Source organism: Phalangium opilio, unplaced genomic scaffold (genome assembly GCF_054372755.1).
Source record: "Phalangium opilio isolate 3A_F unplaced genomic scaffold, DU_Popi_V2 ptg000246l_1, whole genome shotgun sequence".
In the NCBI taxonomy this organism is placed as follows: domain Eukaryota; kingdom Metazoa; phylum Arthropoda; class Arachnida; order Opiliones; family Phalangiidae; genus Phalangium; species Phalangium opilio.
The window spans coordinates 6,152,043-6,174,634 of NW_028324225.1; the positions used below are offsets into that span (position 1 = coordinate 6,152,043).

General features: G+C 39.3%; 1 protein-coding gene across 1 annotated transcript; it reads right to left on the minus strand.

Moving 5' to 3' along the window:
• Window positions 1-16,948: 16,948 nt before the first annotated feature.
• LOC149612289 (uncharacterized) lies at window positions 16,949-21,859 on the minus strand. The gene is made up of 4 exons (XM_089858565.1): window positions 21,299-21,859; window positions 20,016-21,209; window positions 17,212-17,452; window positions 16,949-17,167 (listed from the first exon to the last, which is right to left on the minus strand). The coding sequence occupies exons 2-4, from the start codon at window positions 20,600-20,602 to the stop codon at window positions 16,949-16,951; spliced, it is 1,047 nt and encodes a 348-aa protein (XP_089714691.1). The 5' UTR covers window positions 20,603-21,209; window positions 21,299-21,859.
• Window positions 21,860-22,592: the final 733 nt, after the last annotated feature.

Consider the following 22,592-nt stretch of genomic DNA (forward strand, 5'->3'; position numbering starts at 1 on the left):
AATTAATTTTCGAGATGATTCGTGTTTCCCAATAAAGTTTCGAGATGATTCGCGTTTCCCAATTAAGTCTCGAGATGATTCACGTGTCCAATTTAGTGTCGAGTTGATTAACGTTTCCCAATTAAGTCTCGAGATGATTCGCAATTCCCAATAAAGTCTCGAGATGATTCGCAATTCCCAATAAAGTCTCGAGATGATTCGCGTTTCCCAATTAAGTCGCTAATCTAGCTTAATTATCTGCCGTCGGTAATCTAGCTTAATTATTTGCCGTCGGTAATCTAGCTTAATTGCCTGCCATCGGTAATCTAGCTTAATTACCTGCTATCGGTAATTCAGCTTAATTACCTGCCATCGGTAATCTAGCTTAATTACCTGCCGTCGGTAATCTAGCTTAATTACCTGTCATCGGTAATCTAGCCTAATTACCTGTTATCGGTAAGCTAGCTTAATTACCACCCTTCGGCAATCTAGCTTAATTACCTCCCATCGGCAATCCAGCTTAATTACCTCCCATCGGTAATCTAGCTTAATTACCTGCCATCGGTAATCTAGCTTAATTACCTCCCATCGGAAATCGAGCTTAATTACCGGCCATAGGTAATCTAGCTTAATTACCAGCCATCGTTAATCTAGCTTAATTACCTGCCATCGGTAATCTAGCTTAATTACCTACCATCGGTAATCTAGCTTAATTACCTGCCATCGGTAATCTAGCTTAATTACCTGCCATCGGTAGTCTAGCTTAATTACCTGCCATCGGTATTCAAGCTTAATTACCTGCCATCGGTAATCTAGCTTAATTACCTGCTATCGGTAATCTAGCTTAATTACCTGCCATCGGTAATCTAGCTTAATTACTGCCATCGGTATTCTGGCTTAATTACCTGCCATCGGTAATCTAGCTTAATTACCTGCCACCGGTAATCTAGCTTAAATACCTGCCATCGGTAATCTAGCTTAATTACTGCCATTGGTAATCTAGCTTAATTACCTGCCATCGGTATTCTAGCTTAATTACCTGCTATCGGTAATCTAGCTTAATTACCTGCCATCGGTAATCTAGCTTAATTACCTGCCATCGGTATTCTAGCTTAATTACCTGCCATCGGTAATCTAGCTTAATTACTGCCATCGGCAATCTAGCTTAATTACCTGCCATCGGTATTCTAGCTTAATTACCTGCCATCGTTAATCTAGCTTAATTACCTGCCATCGGTAATCAAGCTTAATTACCTGCCATCGGTAATCTAGCTTAATTACCTGCCATCGGTAATCTAGCTTAATTACTGCCATCGGCAATCTAGCTTAATTACCTGCCATCGGTATTCTAGCTTAATTACCTGCCATCGTTAATCTAGCTTAATTACCTGCCATCGGTAATCAAGCTTAATTACCTGCCATCGGTAGTCTAGCTTAATTACCTGCCATCGGTAATCTACCTTAATTACCTGCTATCGGTAATCTAGCTTAATTACCTGCCATCGGTAGTCTAGCTTAATTACCTGCCATCGGTAATCTAGCTTAATTACTGCCATTGGTATTCTAGCTTAATTACCTGCCATCGGTAATCTAGCTTAATTACCTGCCATCGGTAATCTAGCTTAATTACCTGCCATCGGTAATCTAGCTTAATTACTGCCATCGGCAATCTAGCTTAATTACCTGCCATCGGTAATCTAGCTTAATTACTGCCATTGGTATTCTAGCTTAATTACCTGCCATCGGTAATCTAGCTTAATTACTGCCATCGGCAATCTAGCTTAATTACCTGCCATCGGTAATCTAGCTTAATTACCTGCCATCGGTAATCTAGCTTAATTACCTGCCATCGGTAATCTAGCTTAATTACTGCCATCGGCAATCTAGCTTAATTACCTGCCATCGGTAATCTAGCTTAATTACCTGCCATCGGTAATCTAGCTTAATTACTGCCATTGGTATTCTAGCTTAATTACCTGCCATCGGTATTCTAGCTTAATTACCTGCCATCGGTAATCTAGCTTAATTACCTGCCATCGGTATTCTAGCTTAATTACCTGCCATCGGTAATCTAGCTTAGTTACTGCCATCGGCAATCTAGCTTAATTACCTGCCATCGGTAATCTAGCTTAATTACTGCCATCGGTATTCTAGCTTAATTACCTGCCATCGGTAATCTAGCTTAATTACCTGCCATCGGTAATCTAGCTTAATTACTGCCATCGGCAATCTAGCTTAATTACCTGCCATCGGTATTCTAGCTTAATTACCTACCATCGTTAATCTAGCTTAATTACCTGCCATCGGTAATCAAGCTTAATTACCTGCCATCGGTAATCTAGCTTAATTACCTGCCATCGGTAATCTAGCTTAATTACTGCCATCGGCAATCTAGCTTAATTACCTGCCATCGGTATTCTAGCTTAATTACCTGCCATCGTTAATCTAGCTTAATTACCTGCCATCGGTAATCAAGCTTAATTACCTGCCATCGGTAATCTAGCTTAATTACCTGCCATCGGTAATCTACCTTAATTACCTGCTATCGGTAATCTAGCTTAATTACCTGCCATCGGTAGTCTAGCTTAATTACCTGCCATCGGTAATCTAGCTTAATTACTGCCATTTCTATTCTAGCTTAATTACCTGCCATCGGTAATCTAGCTTAATTACCTGCCATCGGTAATCTAGCTTAATTACCTGCCATCGGTAATCTAGCTTAATTACTGCCATCGGCAATCTAGCTTAATTACCTGCCATCGGTAATCTAGCTTAATTACTGCCATTGGTATTCTAGCTTAATTACCTGCCATCGGTAATCTAGCTTAATTACTGCCATCGGCAATCTAGCTTAATTACCTGCCATCGGTAATCTAGCTTAATTACCTGCCATCGGTAATCTAGCTTAATTACCTGCCATCGGTAATCTAGCTTAATTACTGCCATCGGCAATCTAGCTTAATTACCTGCCATCGGTAATCTAGCTTAATTACCTGCCATCGGTAATCTAGCTTAATTACTGCCATCGGTAATCTAGCTTAATTACCTGCCATCGGTAATCTAGCTTAATTACTGCCATCGGCAATCTAGCTTAATTACCTGCCATCGGTAATCTAGCTTAATTACTGCCATTGGTAATCTAGCTTAATTACCTGCCATCGGTATTCTAGCTTAATTACCTGCCATCGGTATTCTAGCTTAATTACCTGCAATCGGTAATCTAGCTTAATTACCTGCCATCGGTAATCTAGCTTAACTACCTGCCATCGGTAATCAAGCTTAATTACCTGCCATCGGTAATCTAGCTTAATTACCTGCCATCGGTAATCTAGCTTAATTACCTGCTATCGGTAATCTAGCTTAATTACCTGCCATCGGTAATCTAGCTTAATTACCTGCCATCGGTAATCTAGCTTAATTACTGCCATTGGTATTCTAGCTTAATTACCTGCCATCGGTAATCTAGCTTAATTACTGCCATCGGCAATCTAGCTTAATTACCTGCCATCGGTAATCTAGCTTAATTACCTGCCATCGGTAATCTAGCTTAATTACCTGCCATCGGTAATCTAGCTTAATTACTGCCATCGGCAATCTAGCTTAATTACCTGCCATCGGTAATCTAGCTTAATTACCTGCCATCGGTAATCTAGCTTAATTACTGCCATTGGTATTCTAGCTTAATTACCTGCCATCGGTATTCTAGCTTAATTACCTGCCATCGGTAATCTAGCTTAATTACCTGCCATCGGTATTCTAGCTTAATTACCTGCCATCGGTAATCTAGCTTAGTTACTGCCATCGGCAATCTAGCTTAATTACTTGCCATCGGTAATCTAGCTTAATTACTGCCATCGGTATTCTAGCTTAATTACCTGCCATCGGTAATCTAGCTTAATTACCTGCCATCGGTAATCTAGCTTAATTACTGCCATCGGCAATCTAGCTTAATTACCTGCCATCGGTATTCTAGCTTAATTACCTACCATCGTTAATCTAGCTTAATTACCTGCCATCGGTAATCAAGCTTAATTACCTGCCATCGGTAATCTAGCTTAATTACCTGCCATCGGTAATCTAGCTTAATTACTGCCATCGGCAATCTAGCTTAATTACCTGCCATCGGTATTCTAGCTTAATTACCTGCCATCGTTAATCTAGCTTAATTACCTGCCATCGGTAATCAAGCTTAATTACCTGCCATCGGTAATCTAGCTTAATTACCTGCCATCGGTAATCTACCTTAATTACCTGCTATCGGTAATCTAGCTTAATTACCTGCCATCGGTAGTCTAGCTTAATTACCTGCCATCGGTAATCTAGCTTAATTACTGCCATTGGTATTCTAGATTAATTACCTGCCATCGGTAATCTAGCTTAATTACCTGCCATCGGTAATCTAGCTTAATTACCTGCCATCGGTAATCTAGCTTAATTACTGCCATCGGCAATCTAGCTTAATTACCTGCCATCGGTAATCTAGCTTAATTACTGCCATTGGTATTCTAGCTTAATTACCTGCCATCGGTAATCTAGCTTAATTACTGCCATCGGCAATCTAGCTTAATTACCTGCCATCGGTAATCTAGCTTAATTACCTGCCATCGGTAATCTAGCTTAATTACCTGCCATCGGTAATCTAGCTTAATTACCTGCCATCGGTAATCTAGCTTAATTACTGCCATCGGCAATCTAGCTTAATTACCTGCCATCGGTAATCTAGCTTAATTACCTGCCATCGGTAATCTAGCTTAATTACTGCCATCGGTAATCTAGCTTAATTACCTGCCATCGGTAATCTAGCTTAATTACTGCCATCGGCAATCTAGCTTAATTACCTGCCATCGGTAATCTAGCTTAATTACCTGCCATCGGTAATCTAGCTTAATTACCTGCCATCGGTAGTCTAGCTTAATTACCTGCCATCGGTATTCAAGCTTAATTACCTGCCATCGGTAATCTAGCTTAATTACCTGCTATCGGTAATCTAGCTTAATTACCTGCCATCGGTAATCTAGCTTAATTACTGCCATCGGTATTCTGGCTTAATTACCTGCCATCGGTAATCTAGCTTAATTACCTGCCACCGGTAATCTAGCTTAAATACCTGCCATCGGTAATCTAGCTTAATTACTGCCATTGGTAATCTAGCTTAATTACCTGCCATCGGTATTCTAGCTTAATTACCTGCCATCGGTATTCTAGCTTAATTACCTGCAATCGGTAATCTAGCTTAATTACCTGCCATCGGTAATCTAGCTTAACTACCTGCCATCGGTAATCAAGCTTAATTACCTGCCATCGGTAATCTAGCTTAATTACCTGCCATCGGTAATCTAGCTTAATTACCTGCTATCGGTAATCTAGCTTAATTACCTGCCATCGGTAATCTAGCTTAATTACCTGCCATCGGTAATCTAGCTTAATTACTGCCATTGGTATTCTAGCTTAATTACCTGCCATCGGTAATCTAGCTTAATTACCTGCCACCGGTAATCTAGCTTAAATACCTGCCATCGGTAATCTAGCTTAATTACTGCCATTGGTAATCTAGCTTAATTACCTGCCATCGGTATTCTAGCTTAATTACCTGCTATCGGTAATCTAGCTTAATTACCTGCCATCGGTAATCTAGCTTAATTACCTGCCATCGGTATTCTAGCTTAATTACCTGCCATCGGTAATCTAGCTTAATTACTGCCATCGGCAATCTAGCTTAATTACCTGCCATCGGTATTCTAGCTTAATTACCTGCCATCGTTAATCTAGCTTAATTACCTGCCATCGGTAATCAAGCTTAATTACCTGCCATCGGTAATCTAGCTTAATTACCTGCCATCGGTAATCTACCTTAATTACCTGCTATCGGTAATCTAGCTTAATTACCTGCCATCGGTAGTCTAGCTTAATTACCTGCCATCGGTAATCTAGCTTAATTATTGCCATTGGTATTCTAGCTTAATTACCTGCCATCGGTAATCTAGCTTAATTACCTGCCATCGGTAATCTAGCTTAATTACCTGCCATCGGTAATCTAGCTTAATTACTGCCATCGGCAATCTAGCTTAATTACCTGCCATCGGTAATCTAGCTTAATTACTGCCATTGGTATTCTAGCTTAATTACCTGCCATCGGTAATCTAGCTTAATTACTGCCATCGGCAATCTAGCTTAATTACCTGCCATCGGTAATCTAGCTTAATTACCTGCCATCGGTAATCTAGCTTAATTACCTACCATCGGTAATCTAGCTTAATTACTGCCATCGGCAATCTAGCTTAATTACCTGCCATCGGTAATCTAGCTTAATTACCTGCCATCGGTAATCTAGCTTAATTACTGCCATCGGTAATCTAGCTTAATTACCTGCCATCGGTAATCTAGCTTAATTACTGCCATCGGCAATCTAGCTTAATTACCTGCCATCGGTAATCTAGCTTAATTACCTGCCATCGGTAATCTAGCTTAATTACCTGCCATCGGTAGTCTAGCTTAATTACCTGCCATCGGTATTCAAGCTTAATTACCTGCCATCGGTAATCTAGCTTAATTACCTGCTATCGGTAATCTAGCTTAATTACCTGCCATCGGTAATCTAGCTTAATTACTGCCATCGGTATTCTGGCTTAATTACCTGCCATCGGTATTCTGGCTTAATTACCTGCCATCGGTTATCTAGCTTAATTACCTGCCACCGGTAATCTAGCTTAAATACCTGCCATCGGTAATCTAGCTTAATTACTGCCATTGGTAATCTAGCTTAATTACCTGCCATCGGTATTCTAGCTTAATTACCTGCCATCGGTATTCTAGCTTAATTACCTGCAATCGGTAATCTAGCTTAATTACCTGCCATCGGTAATCTAGCTTAACTACCTGCCATCGGTAATCAAGCTTAATTACCTGCCATCGGTAATCTAGCTTAATTACCTGCCATCGGTAATCTAGCTTAATTACCTGCTATCGGTAATCTAGCTTAATTACCTGCCATCGGTAATCTAGCTTAATTACCTGCCATCGGTAATCTAGCTTAATTACTGCCATTGGTATTCTAGCTTAATTACCTGCCATCGGTAATCTAGCTTAATTACCTGCCACCGGTAATCTAGCTTAAATACCTGCCATCGGTAATCTAGCTTAATTACTGCCATTGGTAATCTAGCTTAATTACCTGCCATCGGTATTCTAGCTTAATTACCTGCTATCGGTAATCTAGCTTAATTACCTGCCATCGGTAATCTAGCTTAATTACCTGCCATCGGTATTCTAGCTTAATTACCTGCCATCGGTAATCTAGCTTAATTACTGCCATCGGCAATCTAGCTTAATTACCTGCCATCGGTATTCTAGCTTAATTACCTGCCATCGTTAATCTAGCTTAATTACCTGCCATCGGTAATCAAGCTTAATTACCTGCCATCGGTAATCTAGCTTAATTACCTGCCATCGGTAATCTAGCTTAATTACTGCCATCGGCAATCTAGCTTAATTACCTGCCATCGGTATTCTAGCTTAATTACCTGCCATCGTTAATCTAGCTTAATTACCTGCCATCGGTAATCAAGCTTAATTACCTGCCATCGGTAATCTAGCTTAATTACCTGCCATCGGTAATCTACCTTAATTACCTGCTATCGGTAATCTAGCTTAATTACCTGCCATCGGTAGTCTAGCTTAATTACCTGCCATCGGTAATCTAGCTTAATTACTGCCATTGGTATTCTAGCTTAATTACCTGCCATCGGTAATCTAGCTTAATTACCTGCCATCGGTAATCTAGCTTAATTACCTGCCATCGGTAATCTAGCTTAATTACTGCCATCGGCAATCTAGCTTAATTACCTGCCATCGGTAATCTAGCTTAATTACTGCCATTGGTATTCTAGCTTAATTACCTGCCATCGGTAATCTAGCTTAATTACTGCCATCGGCAATCTAGCTTAATTACCTGCCATCGGTAATCTAGCTTAATTACCTGCCATCGGTAATCTAGCTTAATTACCTGCCATCGGTAATCTAGCTTAATTACTGCCATCGGCAATCTAGCTTAATTACCTGCCATCGGTAATCTAGCTTAATTACCTGCCATCGGTAATCTAGCTTAATTACTGCCATTGGTATTCTAGCTTAATTACCTGCCATCGGTAATCTTAGCTTAACTACTGCCATCGGCAATCTAGTTTAATTACCTGCCATCGGTAATCTAGCTTAATTACTGCCATTGGTATTCTAGCTTAATTACCTGCCATCGGTAATCTAGCTTAATTACCTGCCATCGGTAATCTACCTTAATTACTGCCATCGGCAATCTAGCTTAATTACCTGCCATCGGTATTCTAGCTTAATTACCTGCCATCGGTAATCTAGCTTAATTACCTGCCATCGGTATTCTAGCTTAATTACCTGCCATCGGTAATCTAGCTTAGTTACTGCCATCGGCAATCTAGCTTAATTACCTGCCATCGGTAATCTAGCTTAATTACTGCCATTGGTATTCTAGCTTAATTACCTGCCATCGGTAATCTAGCTTAATTACCTGCCATCGGTAATCTAGCTTAATTACTGCCATCGGCAATCTAGCTTAATTACCTGCCATCGATATTCTAGCTTAATTACCTACCATCGTTAATCTAGCTTAATTACCTGCGATCGGTAATCAAGCTTAATTACCTGCCATCGGTAATCTAGCTTAATTACCTGCCATCGGTAATCTAGCTTAATTACCTGCCATCGGTAATCTAGCTTAATTACCTGCCATCGGTAATCTACCTTCATTACCTGCTATCGGTAATCTAGCTTAATTACCTGCCATCGGTAGTCTAGCTTAATTACCTGCCATCGGTAATCTAGCTTAATTACTGCCATTGGTATTCTAGCTTAATTACCTGCCATCGGTAATCTAGCTTAATTACCTGCCATCGGTAATCTAGCTTAATTACCTGCCATCGGTAATCTAGCTTAATTACTGCCATCGGCAATCTAGCTTAATTACCTGCCATCGGTAATCTAGCTTAATTACTGCCATTGGTATTCTAGCTTAATTACCTGTTATCGGTAATCTAGCTTAATTACTGCCATCGGCAATCTAGCTTAATTACCTGCCATCGGTTATCTAGCTTAATTACCTGCCATCGGTAATCTAGCTTAATTACCTGCCATCGGTAATCTAGCTTAATTACTGCCATCGGCAATCTAGCTTAATTACCTGCCATCGGTAATCTAGCTTAATTACCTGCCATCGGTAATCTAGCTTAATTACTGCCATTGGTATTCTAGCTTAATTACCTGCCATCGGTAATCTAGCTTAATTACCTGCCATCGGTAATCTACCTTAATTACTGCCATCGGCAATCTAGCTTAATTACCTGCCATCGGTATTCTAGCTTAATTACCTGCCATCGGTAATCTAGCTTAATTACCTGCCATCGGTATTCTAGCTTAATTACCTGCCATCGGTAATCTAGCTTAGTTACTGCCATCGGCAATCTAGCTTAATTACCTGCCATCGGTAATCTAGCTTAATTACCTGCCATCGGTAATCTAGCTTAATTACTGCCATTGGTATTCTAGCTTAATTACCTGCCATCGGTAATCTAGCTTAATTACCTGCCATCGGTAATCTAGCTTAATTACTGCCATCGGCAATCTAGCTTAATTACCTGCCATCGATATTCTAGCTTAATTACCTACCATCGTTAATCTAGCTTAATTACCTGCCATCGGTAATCAAGCTTAATTACCTGCCATCGGTAATCTAGCTTAATTACCTGCCATCGGTAATCTAGCTTAATTACTGCCATCGGCAATCTAGCTTAATTACCTGCCATCGGTATTCTAGCTTAATTACCTGCCATCGTTAATCTAGCTTAATTACCTGCCATCGGTAATCAAGCTTAATTACCTGCCATCGGTAATCTAGCTTAATTACCTGCCATCGGTAATCTACCTTAATTACCTGCTATCGGTAATCTAGCTTAATTACCTGCCATCGGTAGTCTAGCTTAATTACCTGCCATCGGTAATCTAGCTTAATTACTGCCATTGGTATTCTAGCTTAATTACCTGCCATCGGTAATCTAGCTTAATTACCTGCCATCGGTAATCTAGCTTAATTACCTGCCATCGGTAATCTAGCTTAATTACTGCCATCGGCAATCTAGCTTAATTACCTGCCATCGGTAATCTAGCTTAATTACCTGCCATCGGTAATCTAGCTTAATTACTGCCATTGGTATTCTAGCTTAATTACCTGCCATCGGTAATCTAGCTTAATTACCTGCCATCGGTAATCTACCTTAATTACTGCCATCGGCAATCTAGCTTAATTACCTGCCATCGGTATTCTAGCTTAATTACCTGCCATCGGTAATCTAGCTTAATTACCTGCCATCGGTATTCTAGCTTAATTACCTGCCATCGGTAATCTAGCTTAGTTACTGCCATCGGCAATCTAGCTTAATTACCTGCCATCGGTAATCTAGCTTAATTACCTGCCATCGGTAATCTAGCTTAATTACTGCCATTGGTATTCTAGCTTAATTACCTGCCATCGGTAATCTAGCTTAATTACCTGCCATCGGTAATCTAGCTTAATTACTGCCATCGGCAATCTAGCTTAATTACCTGCCATCGATATTCTAGCTTAATTACCTACCATCGTTAATCTAGCTTAATTACCTGCCATCGGTAATCAAGCTTAATTACCTGCCATCGGTAATCTAGCTTAATTACCTGCCATCGGTAATCTAGCTTAATTACTGCCATCGGCAATCTAGCTTAATTACCTGCCATCGGTATTCTAGCTTAATTACCTGCCATCGTTAATCTAGCTTAATTACCTGCCATCGGTAATCAAGCTTAATTACCTGCCATCGGTAATCTAGCTTAATTACCTGCCATCGGTAATCTACCTTAATTACCTGCTATCGGTAATCTAGCTTAATTACCTGCCATCGGTAGTCTAGCTTAATTACCTGCCATCGGTAATCTAGCTTAATTACTGCCATTGGTATTCTAGCTTAATTACCTGCCATCGGTAATCTAGCTTAATTACCTGCCATCGGTAATCTAGCTTAATTACCTGCCATCGGTAATCTAGCTTAATTACTGCCATCGGCAATCTAGCTTAATTACCTGCCATCGGTAATCTAGCTTAATTACTGCCATTGGTATTCTAGGTTAATTACCTGCCATCGGTAATCTAGCTTAATTACTGCCATCGGCAATCTAGCTTAATTACCTGCCATCGGTAATCTAGCTTAATTACCTGCCATCGGTAATCTAGCTTAATTACCTGCCATCGGTAATCTAGCTTAATTACTGCCATCGGCAATCTAGCTTAATTACCTGCCATCGGTAATCTAGCTTAATTACCTGCCATCGGTAATCTACCTTAATTACTGCCATCGGCAATCTAGCTTAATTACCTGCCATCGGTATTCTAGCTTAATTACCTGCCATCGGTAATCTAGCTTAATTACCTGCCATCGGTATTCTAGCTTAATTACCTGCCATCGGTAATCTAGCTTAATTACTGCCATCGGCAATCTAGTTTAATTACCTGCCATCGGTATCCTAGCTTAATTACCTACCATCGGTAATCTAGCTTAATTACCTGCCAGCGGTAATCTAGCTTAATTACCTGCCATCGGTAATCTAGCTTAATTACCTGCCATCGGTAATCTATCTTAATTACCTGCCATCGGTAATCTAGCTTATTTACCTGCCATCGGTAATCTAGCTTAATTACCTGCCATCGGTAATCTAGCTTTATTACCTGCCATCGGTAATCTAGTTCCTAGAAAAAGGTTTATATTTTGATATAAAACCGTACCCAAAGGTAACAAACTAATATTTCATTTCAAAAGGTTTGCGACCAAATGGGTAAAATGGAGAAAAACTCCCATGTTATTTCTATGGGAAAATTTGAAGGTTTTCATCAAAAAATACTGACAAATTTCATGGAAATAAAAACCACCGTTAGCAACTTTATTTTTAATTAAATAAACTAATGAGTGGATCTTTTTGAAATTTTAACCACATAATGAGGGCCCGAATTGTAGTTCTGTGGAATTTTTTTCAAAACAGTTGAAACAGTACAAAAAAAGTTGCATCCAAACAAAAAACCCTCCTTATACATTAAGAGAGCTAAGAAATGGCAGTTTACCCATTACAGCAATTACCGATACAGCGGTTCTCGTAAACGCGGCAGCAGTTCTCTAAAGAGCGGAAAAACAGATATGCGAAAAACCATAGTTTTTTATGGTTTAAGCTTGCCTAGCTGGTTTATGTGAACTCAAAAAGAACTAGGTCAGATATGAATAATTTGCTTGGGTTAAAGTTGATTATTTCAACTAAATAGTATTAGGTTAGGTTGGTTTTGTTTCGTTTGGTTAGACTTAGGTTAGTAATATTTTGGAAATGGTGTAACAATGTTACGCCTTTTCCAAAAAATTAATGTTTACAATTATCTACTTCCGAAATAAAATAACCTTTCTCGAATTATAATATGCCTTTTCCAAGAAATTATGTTTGCAATTACCTACTTCCGAAATAAAATAACCTTCTCGAATTATAATATGCCTTTTCCAAAACATTACTGTTTACAAATACTTTCTTCCGAAATAAAATAACCTTTCTCGAATTATAATATGCCTTTTCCAAATTATTGTAAACTGAAAACAGCCTGAAGAATAGTACAATATTTAAATGTACTTTAAAAAAATCATAAACACGATCCGTTAGTAGTTCACATTACTGATTAAATGATCACAGAAAAGGTAGTTTTTGAAACCAACGATTACAACTGTATTGTTAAGAAATGCTCAAAACTCAACACAAACACTGCTATTTCCCAAAACAGCAGCCGCTATTTTTAAAACAGCAGTGTTGAAAAACTCCGCTGTTTTTTTTTGGAATCGCGGTTTCTATTTCGAGAACTGCTCTACTGGGAACTGCTGATATGAGGTACGTACACCCAGTTTCCCGACAGAGAGTAAGAATGTCCCTATAACACCAAAAATTTACCCCCTTCTTTCCCCCCTTTTAGGGGGGAGGGGGTAAAAGTTTTGGTGTTATAGAGACATCCCTGGGGTTGGGGGAGGAGATGGGGGAATTGATGACGTCACGTGATGTTGTTGGCGGGAAATTTGAATTGTTGAGCCACCTGGTGGTGCTTTTCTTGATGACGTCACGTCTAGTTTTTGATGACGTCACGTGGCTGGTACCTGTAGGGATAGGCTTATGCTATTGTAGATCCTGAAAGATAGGCTTATGCTAGGTTATTCTAGGCTTATTATTATTATGAATCGGATTTTAAATCAAAAAACATTTAATTAGCGTGATAATAACATACATAATTAAGTTAAGTTAATAAAAAATTTGTTAAATTTTTAAAAACCTCCTCCTTAAACTTTATTCAAGCCGTATCTGAAGATGTTTTTTTCTATACCGGACTAATAAAGCGCCGTTGGTAGGAAGTCGAACCCTGGAATGGAAACTCAAATGTTGTTAAAACAACACAGAGCTGGACGCATTACCATCAGGCAACCACGGCGGTAAAAGCTTTTAGGAAAGCTTTCGTACTTTTCTTCTTACTTCTATGAATAAGATAGAGGGCACTATACTGCCCGCATACGCTACTTTCTAGCCTCTGAAGTTGTCGCTTACCAAAAGTCCATTTTCTGCAGTTTAAAGATAAAAATCTTCTTATACTAGGGAGAAATGGTGGCAAACCGTAGCTATCGAAATAATACCCTACACGAGCTCCGTCTATAAAGACCGATACCCAGTGAGACCCCTTTTCATAGTGCTGATCTAAATTTATAATTAACGATGCTGGACATCTGGTAACCTTTGGTAACCTATTTGACGCGAAAACACCCTAAAAGTTTATGCGTATCTGATAAAGCGAGAATCAAGTCTACGGTGGTAGTTGCTGACATTTTAATAATCTACAATTTCGTTTCTATTTTTATCGATTTGAATCATGCTTTGAAATTCGGTGTATACAATGCAGACTGCGGCTTCGGGAAAAGGTTTAGCGAATCCCATGTCCAATGTTAATTGTCCTTGATTAACGGGGTTCCAGTGGTTTGTTTCGCTAGCCGATAGGTCCGGTGTCAGATCAAAAGCGTAGAGAGTTAAGCCGTTGGCAAACTCGTTGGGAGTAATATCGTTACCGTCGTCTTTATAATAAATACCTGTGACCGCGAACTATGTTTGATAAGCTTGTATATACAAGTTTTTACCGAAATCAGGAGAAAACGGTTTCGAAGGTATTTGTTCGTTATCGAGGTACAGAGACAAAAAATTTAAATCGTAAGTTTTAAAGTTAAAGGGATTAAGAGCGTAACTGGCCTTGAACGCCGCGTTGGAAACTATTCCCGTAATGACGCGATTAGGCTGAGGGCCTAGATATATATTGTTAAAACACTCGGTGCTACTTCCGCTAGAGATTGTAGTAGGGTTCATATGAGTCTCCCAGGCCAAGCACTGTGGAAGGCAGGGGCGGTGAAAGCGGTGCGTGCGGTGCAAGCGGTGCGAGGGGTGCGAGCGGTGCGAGGGGGGGGGGGAGTCGATGGCGCCAGTGGAACTTTCGAGAAGTTTAATTTTATCGCAAACACTAAGATAAGATAAGGGATAAGAAAAATAAAAAGTGGGAATTCAAATCAGTTCAATTCTAGTGTAGTTTAAAAATGGATTTTAACTTGTGGGGGTAAAACCCCGGAAAAAGGCGTCATGGAAAACCCGGGGAAAACCAACGCCATGGTGACACCATGTTGACTTTGTGAATGGCGTGGAAATTTTCAATTTCGGCGGGGAAAACCAGGTTAAAGCTTGACACCATGTTGACTTTGTAAATGGCGTGGAAATTTTCAGGAATAATTCCATGACGCGGCTGGGGAAATTAGAAAATCAGGCGTCATAGAATACACTGTGTTCGACCTAAAATATATTTTTGAAATACCTTATGTTAGGCTTAACATTTTTAACGAAGTAGGCGGGGAATATGAACGGAAAAAAGAGTGTACGGTTTTCGGATACGACGGTGTACGTGATTCCTCAAGAGGACAGGGTGAACCATGAATTTCGTAACCTGCAATGGTTTAGAATGCAATTAAAGTGTAAATACGAATACATATTATCCCCGATATTGGAGTTGAAAATTGAACTTTTCGCTAACCCTTGTCTTACACGCGACTCGAGGCTTTCTACGTCACGTTAACTTTCGACAACGTGGTGGGAGGGGGAAATTATATATGTTAGGCCTAGAGATTAATTGTCATATCGTCTTTCGTCAACGTGTTTGAGGATGCCATGGTAAATACCCGGGTTCAGAGCGTCACGGTAAATTCCCGTTACGTCGTTGATTGAGAAAATACACCCATCATATCTTGGGTGATCGTCTCGCGATAAGATCCTTTAAAAGACGCGGTAGTTTAAAAGATAAGCCATTTTACGACTCTTCAAGCTTTTCACCCCAGCTAACGATATCCACGTGTCATCACTTAGAAATGGACTCAGTTCAACTGTAAGTATGCTCTTAACAATATAGTTAACCCTTGCATGTCCATTTGCATCCAGACTTATAATTAGTGTATTCGGTTCATTTTTACTCCATCAGGGACGAATCAAAAGCGTTCTCCGAAACTGACAATACGCCGGACACGCCTTCCTGTCCTATCTGTTGTAGTGATGATGGTAGAATGAATTCACCCATTACTTTAGAAGCCGCCGTTAGACGAAACAACTTAAGACGAATTGAAAAATTTGGTGCTATCGGATGGGATAAAGATTACGGAAAATCCGAAATGACTACAGATCCCGAGACGAGGGATTTACTAATAAACCCCTCACCGAATGAAGTCTATAAAGTAGACGATGGTGAAGGTTATATATGGCAATACGTTAATGGCCCTAATATAAATTTTGGTTTGAAACACTTAGCGATGTACAGATTACTAACTTCTACAGTACAATTACCCGCAGGGTCATTAATTGACATGTATGCTAGACAGTTTCCATGTATCATAAATAAGAAGACCCATCAATTCAAATTGGAAGAATTTGCGGGAGATACTATCCTCGAATTTCCCGTACACCTCACACCCCACAAAATGTACGGAATGCCAAAACCCAGATATTTGCCATTTAGGGAGCTGTCACCCCCGCAATGAGGGGGAATGTAAATTTCGCACCTTTTATTACGGTGGATACGAATTTCATTGCCCATACCAGTACTTAAGAGTTCTGAACTTAGCTCTTCATATGTGTATGTGTATGTTTATGGTGTACAAAACTAACAAAACCGTAAGGAAAAATTATAGTGATGAAAACGACCTAGCTACGCATTATATATTCAAGGCCCTGCAGATTTGCAGGTTAGCCAAGTGTCTGTGTGATAACACTCACAGTTTAATGTTTCACGAAGTTCATTATCACATGAGATCCAATGACGCGAATAATTATTTCGCGAATAAGTATTTCGCAGACTTTCTTTAATTAATAAAACTTTTGTAAGTTCTACATTTTGTGGGCTAAGGATAGTGTTAAATAATAAAAAATATTTGTAGAATCTCGAATAAAAAGAAAATGTTTGATTGATATGGGTTTCTAATTATTTTACGTAGGTTTAATATAATTTATATTTTAAGCCCTGTTCACGTCTGACACCAAGATGGCGTCCTCACGTAGTCTCTCCTATCATATTACTCTATCTAAAAGGGTAATAGAATTAAACTCAAAAACTTCATCTCGATAACATACCAGTGAACTGATAATGGAAGCAAACATGATTTTGAAATTAATTTACTTCTGTACTTATCTATTTGAACTTAAAAGTATGGACTGAGAGCAAATGAAAAAAAATATGAAATGAAATAATTATTTATTGTCTATATAAAAAACTACAAAGAGACATTAATATAATAAAATCCGCTTATTTATTTACTTTTTTTTGTACATTTTTTTAATTAAAAACCGGAATGCTCTCGCACTCTTTTTGTAGGAGCCATGTAGCCAACCTCGCGGCTTCCACCAGGGTGCAGTTGTTTTCATCCCTGTGGAAGGTACATGCTCTGGGGGTCTCGCAGTCCTCGATGGTGGTCAGTTTCGGACACCCGTACTCCTCGGCGTTGGTAACTTCCACTCCCAAGACCCTGGATAAAACCGAAGCTTTCTCCATCCCCTTCGTTACGAAGGATTATGCCCGCAGACGAATATAATCGCCACTTCTGTTAACGTCTCGTAGGGATAATCCCCCTCCTCGAAGTTAAGATCGCAAATGTTGCGAGACAACCAGCGGACCTCTCTTTTATCCTTCATGGATAGTTCCGAGAATGGACATGGTGACTGAAAAATCCAGACTTCGTAGGCGCCCGTTTCCCCTATGAACATCGTCAGCTCCTTAACGATCCATTTTCCTTTAACCCTGAAGAAATTCGCCTCCAGGACCGCCGTTGTCGCTGTTGTCCTGGAATAATACCGGTTCTTAATCTATGATTATCCGGGGTGTTGGCCTTAAGGTCTACAAAGAGGGGGATAACCGCCCTGTTCAGGATCGAGGCGGGCCGCCACGCGCGTATTATTTCCCGGCGCGTGTTTCATTACGCGGCCCCTCCTCGGTCCTGAGGTTCGAAGCCTTGACGTATCCATCCAGGGCTGATGATGATTCACTTTAGCGAGTCCGAGTATTTCCATTGGTTTCAAATAATTTGTAATTTTTTCTGTGATATATTGAAATTTCTAACTAAATCACACAAATTCGTTAGTTCATAATTAGAATAAAATTGGTTTTATCGTTCACTGATTGCTTTTTGATTAGCGATAGTTATTTCACCTTGCAATTCGAAGCGGTTATTTTCCCGGATTTTGGAAATTTTCGACTTGCAAATTTATTACTTTTAACCTAAAATCCAAGATCTCCTAAAACTCAAGAAAAACTTAACATTATCGTAATGGAAATTAAATAAACGTTAATTAACCGAAAAACCTAACTTTACTTGCATTGCTAGTCATTCGACGTCGTCTTTAATTGAAATTTAGTCATTTGTCAACGTCTTCAACAGCATTTTAGTAGTTTAACCACACTTTGATCCATTTCCTTAGTCATTTAAGATTACTTTCAATCGAATTTTTTTTTAATTTTATAACAGGTTGATCCGTATCTTATTAATTTAACAACACTTTCGTCCACGTTTTGATTTTAGTCATTGAACTTCGTTCTCAATTGTGTTTTAGACATTTATTAACAAAATGTTCGACTTGCGGATTTATTGCTTTAATCCGAAAAATATAAGATCTCCGCGACACACTTTCTAGAAACGAAGGTAAACTTAACAATATCGTAAATGGAATTTGATTTTTAGTCTCTTAACAGTAATACCAATTACACTTAAGTTATTGAACATCGCTTTCAAGTGTATTTTAAAAGTAAAACCTAACTTTTATTTGCATTGCTAATCATTTCACGTCACTTTTAATTGAAATTTGACCATTTGATAAAGTTTTTAAGAACTTTGATCCATTTTCTTAGTCGATTTAGATTACTTTCAATCGATTTGTTTTCATTTTACATCAGGTTTATCCACACTTTAGTAATTTAACAACATTTCCGCCCACTTTATAGTCATTTAACTTCATTCTCAATTGTGTTTCAGTCATAACTTAAAATCGCATTTTCGCACTTTCCATTATAATAGTCATACAGGGTGTTTCTGAAAAGTCCATCACAAATTAAGGGGCGTGTTTATGGGACCAAACTGAGCGGAAAGTACCAAAGAACATGGGGTGTACAACATTTTGTTACGGAGATATGGCCTTCCAAACATTCGCCCCTAAAACAAGGAAATATCCAAAAATGAGGAGTAACACTTAAGACCGACTAACCAGCTTGTTTAAAATTACTAGACAATTTCAATAGCCTTTAATCGAACAATTGATTTCTACCTTTACTAATCAGAAGCGTATAAATGAGTAGAAGTATGCCTACGGTGGTAATGTAAAATTAATCCCAAGTGACATGATGTTTCAAGATCTTCCCAGCACCAAGTAAAATGGTTCTGATTGAAGGGACTTTTATTAGCACAGCGTAAACAACGTTATTTTCAGGAATTAGTCCAAATGTCCACGGGCGGCATTACAAAAACGAGGCAGTCTTTCGAATGATACTTGGACATGTTGGAAGATCCCTGGCTTGTTCCTGTTATCTCAAACCGTAAAAAGCTACGCAAATCTTCATCATCACGGACAACACTCTTGTACGTTAGGTATGACCTTGAGAAAACCTAAAAGGACATCTCGAATGTATTTGAAAAACCCATCTCCAATTAAGGGGCGTGTTGTTTGTTTCCAACAGAGTAAACTCGCCCAGAGAACAATTACAATGCAGAGCCACGTTTCGGCGTTAATGGCCCACAAAGGTGGTCCCAAAAACAAGAACAAACTTTAATTTGTTTCGTTCAGTAAGTGTTTCATGTGTCATAGATAAAACGCCATGATTAATGCACGAAGAAAATGAATTTATTGACAAGTTTTAACATTTAATTGCAACTAGTTACAAAAATTGTTCAAAGTGTTCACCACCCGCGTTAAGGCACACATTAGCACGTCTTACAAATGATTCCCTTACACGTTGAAAAATGCCTGGAGTTTCGCGAATTGTTTGACAGCCGTGAATTATTCGTCGACGTAGCTCTTCAACATCGGGCACTTCAGTCTGATAAACTAAGTCTTTCAGGTGGCCCCAAAGAAAGAAATCACAAGGGTTCAGATCGGGTGATCGAGCAGGGTACTCCACAGGTCCACCTCGACCTAACCACCGCAAAGGGAAGGTCGCGTTAAGATAATTTCGGACCGCGATGCTGAAATGTGGTGGTGCACCATCGTGCATGAACCACATTCTGTTTACCAAACCTAAGGGTACGTCTTCGAGTAGTTCCGGTAAATCGTCCCGTAAGAACTGCAAGTAAGCCACACCGTTTAACCTGGGCTCTAGGAAATATGGCCCAATTAAATTGTCACCCACAATACCACACCACACGTTTAAACTAAATTGTACTTGGTGACTTCTAACGCAAGTTGCGTGGGGGTTTAGCTGGGACCATTGATGTTTATTATGTAAGTTAATAATACCATCCCGTGAAAAGTTAGCTTCGTCAGTAACCAACAAATCCCGTGGGAAATCGATATCGTTTACTTTAGCCAGAAACCACTGACAAAACGCCGTGCGTCGTGGGTAGTCCGCTGGATTCAAACCTTGAACTTTTTGAACATGGAAAGGATGAAACCGGTGGCTTCTGAGGATTTTCCACACGAGCGTGTGGTTTACGCCTAATCGGCGACCAACTTGGCGGGTACTTGATTCAGGCTCGTCCTCGAAAATGGTGAGAACTTCGTCTTCTACGGCCTCTGGGATGGCTCTCGCTCTAGGTTGAGGTCCAGCCGGTTGGATTCGTCCATCTTGCCTCAAACGTCTGTCCACAGCCTCGAACGTCAGTCGATTTGGTAGTCGCCTCTGCGGAAATCTTTCCTGATACAAGCGTACAGCTGCAGCGGCATTCCCCTCGGCTAGTCCATACATTAGGTGCATATCCGCATATTCGGCATTTGTGAAGAAAGGCATTGTAACAGACTTCGTTGAATTATGAGTTTAATAAAACAAACACATGTACGTGAAACCTCTTTTATTCCTTTCTTAAAAAACATAGTGCTCTGTTTTAGTGCTCTGTTTTTTAAGAATAGGCGAAGTTCTCACTATTTTCGAGGACGATCCAAAAACAAGCAGCCGCCAATTGGTTTGCTGATTAAGAAAAAACCACACGCAACTTGCGTTAGAATTCACAAAATACAATTCAGCTTAAACGTGTGGTGTAGTATTGTGGGTGACAATTTAATTGGGCCATATTTCCTAGAGCCCAGGTTAAACGGTGTTCCTTACTTGTAGTTCTTACGGGACGATTTACCAGAACTACTCGAAGACGTACCCTTAGGTTTAATAAACAGAATGTGGTTCATGCACGATGGTGCACCACCACATTTCAGCATCGCGGTCCGAAAACTTGTCAATAACATTTTCTTTGTGCATTAATCATGGCGTTTTATCTATGACACATGAAACACTTACTGAACGAAACAAATTAAAGTTTGTTCTTTTGTTTGGGACCACCTTTGTGGGCCATTAACGCCGAAACGTGGCTCTGCATTGTAATTGTTCTCTGGGCGAGTTTACTCTGTTGGAAACAAACAACACGCCCCTTAATTGGAGATGGGTTTTTCAAATACATTCGAGATGTCCTTTTAGGTTTTCTCAAGGTCATACCTAACGTACAAGAGTGTTGTCCGTGATGATGAAGATTTGCGTAGCTTTTTACGGTTTGAGATAACAGGAACAAGCCAGGGATCTTCCAACATGTCCAAGTATCATTCGAAAGACTGCCTCGTTTTTGTAATGCCGCCCGTGGACATTTGGACTAATTCCTGAAAATAACGTTGTTTACGCTGTGCTAATAAAAGTCCCTTCAATCAGAACCATTTTACTTGGTGCTGGGAAGATCTTGAAACATCATGTCACTTGGGATTAATTTTACATTACCACCGTAGGCATACTTCTACTCATTTATACGCTTCTGATTAGTAAGGGTAGAAATCAATTGTTCGATTAAAGGCTATTGAAATTGTCTAGTAATTTTAAACAAGCTGGTTAGTCGGTCTTAAGTGTTACTCCTCATTTTTGGATATTTCCTTGTTTTAGGGGCGAATGTTTGGAAGGCCATATCTCCGTAACAAAATGTTGTACACCCCATGTTCTTTGGTACTTTCCGCTCAGTTTGGTCCCATAAACACGCCCCTTAATTTGTGATGGACTTTTCAGAAACACCCTGTATATTAACAATATAAGTCGAATAACGAAACGTTTACGAAACATTTAGTGAAACTTTAACCAATTTTTAGTGTTTTTAATTGAATTATAGACATTTTATGACACTTTCAATGTACTTTTGTCATTTCTTGAACGTTCAACTGCTTCTTAGTTCCTTTGAATGTGATTTGAACCACATTTTAGTAGTTTAACAAAACTTTGATCCACTTTCTTAGTTGTATTAGTTCGCTTTCAATCGAAAGCTTTCATTTCACATCAGTTTCATCCGGATTTTAGTAGATTAACAACACTTTCGACCACTTTTTCGTCATTCAACTTCATTATCTGTTTTATAATAGTCATATATTAACAATATCGGATATATTTAAGTTGAACAACGAAACGTTTACTAAACATTTAGCGAAACTTTAACCAATTTTTAGTGTTTGCCGAAACTTTAAATTAGTTTCTTGTGAACAGAACTTAATCGCAATTCAGTCATTTGAAAACGTTTTCTATTACGTAAATACCTAAAAACATATTAGAAACCAAACTGCAATAATATCAAAACATAAATTAATGTTAATGAGGAGATGGTGGTTCATTGATTTTCTGTTATTTAGTCTGAACTTTGAAATCCACCGTTTTACACTACGTATCTTTCACCTTGAAAATTCGTTTTCCATATAAACTTTTGCAGTAGGATTACGAATTTCTCTAGAGTGAACAGAAGTAGTGAAACTTTGACAAGAAA

Coding starts and splice junctions, on each gene's coding strand:
- LOC149612289 (XM_089858565.1), bottom strand. CDS start 20,602: ATGCCTTTCTTCACAAATGCCGAATATGCGGATATGCACCTAATGTAT. Junction 17,453..20,015: donor CAATTTAGTTTAAACGTGTG/GTGTGGTATTGT, acceptor GTATTATTCCAG/GACAACAGCGACAACGGCGG. Junction 17,168..17,211: donor CCTACGAGACGTTAACAGAA/GTGGCGATTATA, acceptor TTCGTAACGAAG/GGGATGGAGAAAGCTTCGGT.